The following is a 9090-nucleotide window of genomic DNA, read 5'->3' as shown; positions in this document are numbered from 1 at the left end:
GACGAAATAAAAACAGCCTCCCGTTGATGGCGGGAGGGAAGAATTGCGCGTCTAACAATCAATCCAAGGTTGCTGCAGAAAGCGAGAAATTTCACAGTTAGCTGGCAGTCGTCGTCGTGAAGAGGATTAATGAAGACGGCTCGAAATGAGGAAAAAGAACCTCGGAAGCCCGAGTCATGTATTTGAGGGAGGCACCGAAAGAGTCAGACACCAGGGAAACGGGCCTGTGTAGCAAATGTGATTTTGAGTTGAACGGAACACACGAAGGAATCGTCAAGCGGGGCCCAACCAGACAGAGGGAACTAGGGTGCAGATATGTCTGTCCTAATATAGGGGGTTGCCATGTTCAGCTCACGGCACAGGAACTGGACACGTCTGTTCAGGCAGTTGAAACACGATGACGAGGGAAAGCATGCCGCTTGGCTTCATGAGAAGCACTCTGGTGAGCTGCACACTACCACCTACCCACCAGGGCAGGCATAAATGCAGCTTGCGAGGATGCAGATAAACTAGAGCAGGCTCTACTGAGCGCCTAGCTCCTTGCACCACGGGACTGGAGTGCATCACATGGCGGATTATTCCAGCCCGACACGTTGGACAGGGGGGGGGGGGGGTGTGCGTAGCGCGGCAGTGGTCAGATGAGGGACCGCGGGCCACGACACGACACGACACGACACGACACTACCGTCACGATGCGGCAGTCTCTGTGGCTGCCACAAGGGGAAAGGAATCCCCAAGGCCTGATGCAGCATGGCTCATGGCTTCCAAGCTGTGTGTCGTGGCGCGCCGTGTCGTATCGTGCAGGCTTCGAGGGAAGAGCAAAGCGCGGGGGCGGTAGAGGAAAGGAGGATAGGATGGGCAGAAGACAGGAACCACCCGGGGTGCCTTTGGAGAGGTCTGAAGACGCAAGGACCGTGGCTGGGGACAAGCGCGGAAAACGTACCGACGGTATGGCGGTATGCGTGGACGTGGACGTGTCGACACGGAGCTACTTACTGCTTGAAGCAAGCAGAGCAAGGACCATGTGGTTCGGGGGAGAGAGAAATGCGTGCCGACGTTGGCGGAGGAGGAAACAGAGGTGCAGAGCAGAGAAAGAAGGGCTGGGCGGCGGCCCGAGAATAAAAAGTCGATGAGGCTTCAAAATCCGCTGGCGGCGGACAGGAACATCCAAGGGAAGGCGCGAACGGCGGGCTCTTTCATGATTTCCGATCGGCAAACTGCCCACCTTGCCACGGTGCCAGGATCAAGAGCTACCGAGGATTCACACGAGGCCGCTAGGCAAGCCCGGCACGACTCCTGAGCAGGAGCAGAAGCAGGAGCAGGAGCAGGCAATACGCAATGCTTGCTGGCAAAGTGAAGTCCCCTACTCGGGACCCCTGGCAACAAACAAACATGGGGAGCGCTGGCTCCCGTTTCGCATCGTTTCGCCGAATGCCAGGAGGTCGGAGAGCAGCCCGAGCTGCACACGTCACACAATTCAACTACGTAAGTTACCTAGGTAGTTACTAGCAACTACAATCGAGATACCATCAGACGTCTGGCGCGAGTTGCCCGATGGGGCTTGCCACCATGGAAATGGGGCGCGCGGGCGGGGCTTCCATTCCTAGGCACCGCTGTGGCATTTTCAGGCACAGAGCGACACCATTGGCTGCGCCGACGCCGAAGGGTCTTGCGGGGCTCGCCTGGCTGCTCGGGAGGGTAACTACAATCTGGAAATGGCTGGCGATTTTTTTCCCCATTGCCGGACATTCGGCCTTGGCCTTGGCATCAACCATCTGCAGCCCGGCTCCGCAAATTAGCAAAGGGTCGACGAAAACTCACAACCACTGAAGCACACTTGAAATATTGACCATGGACCAGGCTCGAAACGCCCTAGATGTTTCGGACACCAGACGCTTTAAGCCAGTCAGTCGCCGTTGCGCGCCCCCACTCGATTAAATTGCCTGGCGAACTGGTTCCTCCCTTCTTTCCCTTGTCGAGCTGCCCTGCCCTCCCTGCCCTGCCTGCCCTGCCCTGTGGCCCGCGCATTGAACAAGGTTGAGCCATCAAGCCGGCAATCTAACTGGCCCCACCGGTGCGTCACACCCAGGCTGCACCCTCGTCCGGGTCTCGAGAAGAACAATGGTCAGCCAGTAACTTCCATTTTCCCGTCTCGACGCCTGCATCGTGGCCAGTCCGATTCCACGGCCCATCTTCCTGAGAGACGGTCCGAATCCGAGGCGCACCCACCCTGTGACGGTGTGTTGAGAGACTCGACATCACGTCCGTGTACTTGAGTAGGAACAGTTCGTTACCCGTAGGCGTTTCCCTGCCAGAGCCAGCTGCTGGACGGCCCGGCCACCTCCGCAATAAGCACCCGGGTTCGGCGCTAGGTGCTACCGGTACCCACTTGCGCTTACTTGCTCAACTAAGTAACTACGGAGTACTTGAGTAGGTACGTACGTACGTGCCTGTAGCAGGGGCAGGCAACTCATGGATCTGCCCGGCCCCCGTCTGGTACGGGACGCAGGACGTACCCACACGTAAATCAGATAACCAAGCGCTCCCCGCATCTCCATGCACGCACCCGGTTCGTGGTCCATGGGAACAAGTCTGCAACGCAAGTACGCAACGCCCCCCCGAGCCTGTGACTGGCCGTCAAGCCGCCGCCAGTCGCCAGTCGCCAATCGTCCCATCTAGTACGTACTCGAGTAATGCGTACCGACCTGCGGTGCGGACCCTTGCAGATTTACCCACGAGCGACCCGGGGCGCTCTTGCTCTCTCCATCTTGACCAGAGATTAAAAATTGCATTTGCGCGGGCGTACGGAGCAGAGCAGCACACTTGTCGCCGGGGGAGAAATGCCACAAGACCACCGGACCGGACCCTAGGCGCTTCGGCGGGCGTACCATGAACCTGTGGTACGAGGCAGGCCGCAGATGTCAGATGCGCAGGTGAAGACGCGCTCCTTCTGGGCAAGGCATCTTTGATTGGCTCAACCCAGGCCCTGTGACCTGGTCTGCACCGCGGGGCCAAACCCTCGCTTGGCATGCGCGCATTTGTCCCGCCACCGGAACAGCATAACTTACGTAGTACTCGAGTAGCATGGCTATTGCCGTGGAAACTCACACAATGTGCTCCGTCTCGAGTTCTGCGCTCCTACGCACTCGAGCGGTCTACATTGTAGTGCGTAGTAGCCCGCCCGCTCGCCGCCCCATACATACACTATACGCTCCTGTCCGGCGCCCATCACGCCCCCCGGCCCTCCCCACCAGACGGAAAGAGACGTGTCATCTGTGGAAAATCTGCCTCCACATTCATGCCTGCCAAAATCATGTGCAACGGAAACCACCACCGCAAGCCACGCGAGCCCCATCCGTCACCTGCGCGGCAACATGCGTGGCCTGGAAAAGTAAAAGGCAGGGAACCAGAAAAAATATGAGGAAAAAGGAAGTGAGAGAAAAGAGCATCGCCCACCTCACGGAACCCAATGTAGCATCTCAATCCGGGGAGTCTCGCCCCTGTGTACTGTTTCACAGACTCGACTGTTACAGGGCCGCTTATGCACGCACTATAGTCTATTAGGTCATGGACCAAATCTACATGACCACGGTCTGAGCCGCTAACCCGAGTCTATGCTAAAGGCCATCAAAATTAAAACCCAAAAAAAAGAAAAAAGAAAGGCAAAAACTCCCCCATGTCCAAGATGATGTCTAGAAAGGAAACGAAGCCACAGCCAATGCCATCGGCTTCGGTGCGAGCCCATCTCGCCAATGTATGCGTTATTGATGCCCCAAACGCCATCATGTGACTTCAAATGACAACATGACAAACACGCCCGAGCTCTGTCGTGTCATTAACCTCGAGACAGAAGCTTCATGTGGCATGCGCGGCCCGTTTCGCTGCGGGAGCGCGTGCCGACGAGCCCTTCGCATCTGTGCCCTGTACCACACACACCTAATGCGCCGAAACACCGCCCTTTGAATCGGTTTATTTCCCCCCTGTTCGACCGTCACGAGGCCAGATGGATCAAGGCTTATCGCCGGTGGCCTGTGCAACGCCCGTTTCCAGCTGCTCGATGCCATCGACTTCGGCGCCAAAGTCCATGATGAGAATCTTGGGATCTTGGCCAGTGCTGACGATTCGGCGGTAGTCGCTCTTCGCGCTGAGAACCCAGCTGGAATGCCACCGTGGGAAGTCGAGGAGCTGGTTGCCCGTTTCCATGTCCCACACCTTGATGTCGGTGTCGTAGCTGCCGCTGACCAGTCGCCCGCTCACGCTGTCTATGTGCAAGCTACGCACCAGGTTTTCGTGCGCCTTCATTTCGCGAACACACTCGCCCGTGTTGGCATCCCAGATGCGAATCACCTTGTCGTTTCCGGCGGACGCGACAAATCTGCCGTCCTCGGAGAACTGCGAGCAAGCCAGGCCCTTGGTATGGCCGACGAATTCGCGAATGTTCTTGCCGGTGTCAATGTTCCACAGCTTCACGCGAAAGTCCCCGGAGCAGGAAACAATCGTGTTGCCGCGCATCTGGACCGCGTTGACAGGCCCAGTGTGACCTCGAAGCTGTCGAAGCAAGACACCGGTTTCTCTGTCCCAAACACAGATGCTGATGTCTTTGCTGCACGTCACAATGTGCTTCTTGTCAAAGGCCAGGTCCAAGACAGCAGCCGTGTGGTGTCGAAGCCGTCGGATCGGTCGGTAACCGGCCTTGACATCGTATACAATGCATGTGGAGTCTGATGAGCCCGTCACCAGGATCTCATCGTCATACTGCAAACACAAGATCGAGGCCTGGTGGTGCTCGGCGAAGGACACCGTGTCTGGCAGTGACAAGGCGGTCTGCTCATTGTCCGACCCGGCCGCATAGTGCCGCGGGTTGCCTTCTTCGTCCACAAGCAAATGGGGGCCGTTGACGACTTCGGGGGGTCCAATAACCAGCTTACACTCCATGGTGTGCATGTCCCAGACCCGGATGGTTTTGTCGCGAGAGCCCGACACGATCTTGAATCTGTTATCCAGTCAGCAAACCTGTCGCCTCTTGAGGCAGGCAGGGGACGAGTTGGGCGAACGCACTCATCAAATTGCAGGCAGTAGATACTATCCGTGTGCCCACTCAAGTATACCGGCCGGGCCTTGCCCTCTCTCCATCGCTGGTTCAGCTCAAGCTTGACCTTGTAGATCTTCTTCCAGTCATTTGCTGGGTGAATCTTGGGTACACCCATGCCAGCGCCGGGTTGGACCGGACGGCTGGTCGCGTAAGTGCCGGTTGTTTCTCTGAGGCACGACTCACGCCAAATGTGCTGGTTTGAAACGGTGCAGTGCCACTGACGAGACACGGCACTCGCTTTGGCCAGGGCCGAAGCATCCAAGCAGGCCAAGATGTGAATAGCAAGCTCTGGGGGCAGCTCAGAAATGAAATCAATACGACTAATGCGAGAATCCTGTTCCAAAACGCTGTCCTGGTCAACATTGTCGAGATCCAAGGATGGGCTGGTCACTACGATACTGATGCCACTCTCGCGGTCAATCCCATCATCGCTAGAGGGATTGAGCCACCGTTGCCGGGCAAAATACTCATTTTGCATGGCCGCCGAGGCCTTGGCCGCCGCTCCCGTGTGACGGGGAATGATGGGTGGCTCGTCCCCTACGCCAGGAACAAGAATGTGCTTGTTTTGATCACGATACATGTCCAACTCGTAGAAAGGGCGAGCATGACGCGAGCCGGCCGCTTGAACCAGACGGTTCCGAGGACCGTGGGACGTCGTGGCCCGTTCATTTGAAGCGCCTTGTTCGTAAATTACATCTGCTGCGGCAATAGACGGCCGACGAAGCATGATGCCTTTCAAAGACACGGACGCACGGCGAATCATGCCCTTGAAGCTCCCTGAAGCCCGTCTGTGGTTAACATGGGCCGGCCCATGAAGATGTTCAGGTCCATCATGCGAGTCGTCAATGGCAGCGTCGTTCACGGGTTGCGCTGGGTCGCGGGCGTCATCGTGGCTGAAGAGCGAATGCTTGGGCCGCTTCCATGGCAGTGACATACTTAGACTTCGAAATCGCTGGTCGGACCCTCCACGGCGGAGAGGCGCAGTGTAGCGTGGCTCGTAGTCGTCGTCGAACGCAACGCCGTGGTGGGCTTGGGCCCATTCCATGACTGGAATCGACTGTCTGGCCATGTTGTCAGTATCGTCGGCGCAGCTGGTCCCGCCGCCGTTGCCGGAGGGAAAGACGGGTGCCGGCAGCCAGGGGAGGCTAATCAGTAAATTTCGCAAAGGCTACGAATAAGAGCAGTGTCAGCGCCTCCATTTCTGTACAAACTCCGAATCGATGCCAGGCCATCGGGGGTCAGGGCGCGAGGTCTCTGAAGGCAGTCAACCGATCATATGATGATCAGAGGCAGGTAGCGTGGAGGAAAGGAGAGTGGTCGGTCGAATAGCAAAGGGCATACGAACCTCGACACTGAATGGGGAAAGTAATGTCCAAAAATAAAGAAAGGCAAGAACAGTTCCTTGGGCAAAGCAGTCCGCTCAGAACGCCAATGCAAAATCAACGAACGGAAAGGAGAGGTTCTCTCTTTAGTGGAGAGACGAGGAGCAACCAGACCAGACCAGGAGGAGGTGGGCGGGCGCAGTCAGCGTCCACACCTAATCATACACCGACGGCAGTGATGAGAGAATAACGACGACCATATAGCGTTTGTGTTGAAAATTGGGGGGAATTTCCGTCTTGGTGGCGTCAGGAGCGAAACTGCGGCGTGGTGCGGGAAAGCGGTTGGGAGGAGCGAGAGAAGAGACGTGGAAGCGAGGCTGGAATGAGGTGAGGCACATTCGACGGGCAAGACAATGGAGGGGGGACGGCCCGCGATGGTTTGTTTTAAGCCAGCGTCATGAGCTGCATCGGAGATGTGGGTTCGAACGAGAACCGAGTCAGCGAGAGAGGTCGAAGCGTGATCGATAAGGCCGATAGGATGGTGGTGGTGGTGGTGCCGACGAGACGAGGCTTCGAAATTCAAAGGGGATGGAATGACGGTGTCTGCGCAATGAGGGCCGACGGCAAAGGCAAGAACGGATGGTGGCAGAATGAGAGAAGAAATGGCAGCCAGCTGGAGGAGATGAGCAGGTGGGCAGGAGAAGGCTGGAAGATGAGTTGGGTTGAATGGAATCGAGCCGGTATCGTCAATGCACGGAGGATGGTCTGGCAAGGTTTTGCGACCAGGCTTAAAACAGGAGTGGCCGAGTGGCGGTGGTCGACAAAGGCTCAGCCTAGCGAAGGGGGCCCAGCGAAGGGGTTCGGCAATTCAAGGGGCCGGAGAGAGGGACGCGGACGGGCGGTCGGTCGCATCAGGGATGGATTCAGTGAGAACATGTCACCAGTCCTTCAGTGACGCCACGTGCAGCTAGCAGCCCAACAAGGCGAAATGAAATGAATTGTGAAAATCCCACTACACATCAACTTGGACCAGATGCTTTGATGTGGGTCTCCCAAGTCCCTGCCAAACGTCGCAGCACGCAGCACACAGCAAACCAGCAGCTGCACCTCGCTGCGCATCGATCAACTAATGACTCGTCATGTCTGGCTACTTGAGTGGTTACGGAGTACATTGCTGAGAGAAACTTTCCGTTTACCGCTCAAACCACGGACTGGAGTAGCTGCTTGGCATGTCCAAGTATGTTACTCCGTACTCCGCCACACACACCGGGTGCCGAGGTACCCGCGGCCTCGCCGACTTGCCAACAGGACACTAGCTTGAACGACGTCGGATGTGGGGAAATTCTGCTGCCGTAAGCAAACGCCACGGTCGTCTGGAACAACCTTCAGATTCAAACTTTCATGAACGCTCCGGTCTCCAGTCGCCCAACGCCACCCTCGAGACGTATTCTCGCCGCTTCTCGGTAGGCGTTAGTCAACCCGCCATCCACTTCTCCACGAAACCTTGGGAACCTCGCAGCTGACCACGTACTCGGGGAAGCCATCAGCAGCCGGGCTGAGGGTTAGAAGGCCTCTGGTGCATGTTCTCAACAGTTTCTCCAGGACCCGGCCCCAAGGGCACGCGCAATCGCTCAATGCCTACTTAGGCAGGTATAGGTATTCAGTCCTTGTAGACATCGACGCTCGGCTGCTGGGCGACGAGACGGTGTTGCGGCTGGCCTGCCGATCTGGTCATTCCAACCCTGTACTCTGTCTGCTTGACCACGGGATGCATCACCCTGCATTGACTTGGGCTGCGGCCGCCAACAACCACAGACCGCAGCAGCGAGTTTTCGGCATGAACCATCGGTGACGTCGCTGAAGAGGGCCGCGGCCGTGCCAAGTGCTACTCCACAGGGAACAGTTGTCGGCAGCCATCCGAGGGGGGCAGCCTTGTCGTATCCTCAACCACTCGATGGCCGTCGGGGGGAGGAGACAAGGTCAACCTTGCTGCGTCGGACGGCTCTCCGCAACGCAGTTCTTCCACGCCGATGAGCATGAAGCTGTCGTACTGATTACGCAAAGAGTGCGAAGCAGAACAGGCTGGCCCTGTCCCTGACGAGTGTGGAGGCGGACAAGGAGCGGCTCGTTATTCCGTGCAAAATTCGCAGGTGAGTGCGAGCCAGGGACGACTGGGCAAAAGACATGTTTGCTGAAGAGAAGAAGAGAGCTTACAGAGTGTTTTGCCAAGGATCTACGAGAGTGGACAGGGAGGACAACTTTGAGTACTGGCAGACAGACGGCCAAGGGGCACGTTTTGAGTTTGGAAACTCTGACAAGAAGCTGAAGCTGTAGGCTTCTCTCTCTTCCTCTCTTTTTTTCCTCCCTTTTTTTCTTTCTTTTATAGCCCCTGGCAGGGAAATCACAGAGTTCAGGATGCTGCTACGCTTTGTTCGACGAGTTCCACGTACGGAATATAGCTGCATGCCGTGTTCAACACATCATGTGGAGATGCCCTGGCATGGATTCCCCATTTTTGAGAGACAACCTGATCCAAAAGGTCCCCATGTCCCAAACTAGTAATGCCCGGAACAAGACAAACAAATAAGAATGCCACCAAGACCCGTTTTCCAGAATCCCCCCGGCACACTACACCGTGTCGTCCTGCTGGCGCCACCATTACTCCGCCGCACTTCC

The 9090-nt window shown here is 56.9% G+C and overlaps 1 protein-coding gene across 1 annotated transcript; it reads right to left on the bottom strand.

Annotated features, from left to right (window-relative positions):
* Positions 1–4008: 4008 nt before the first annotated feature.
* MAM_05196 (WD40 repeat-like-containing domain protein) lies at positions 4009–6161 on the bottom strand (the record flags this gene model as incomplete). Its single annotated transcript, XM_040823994.1, has 2 exons — positions 4009–4993; positions 5059–6161. 2 exons carry the CDS (start codon positions 6159–6161, stop codon positions 4009–4011), a joined length of 2088 nt encoding a protein of 695 aa, XP_040678153.1.
* Between the last annotated feature and the right edge of the window lie 2929 nt (positions 6162–9090).

Source organism: Metarhizium album, assembly GCF_000804445.1.
Source record: "Metarhizium album ARSEF 1941 chromosome Unknown scaffold_12, whole genome shotgun sequence".
Lineage (NCBI taxonomy): Eukaryota > Fungi > Ascomycota > Sordariomycetes > Hypocreales > Clavicipitaceae > Metarhizium > Metarhizium album.
The sequence above is the reverse complement of the archived record's forward strand: the minus strand, read 5'-3'. Positions and strand labels throughout refer to the sequence as shown.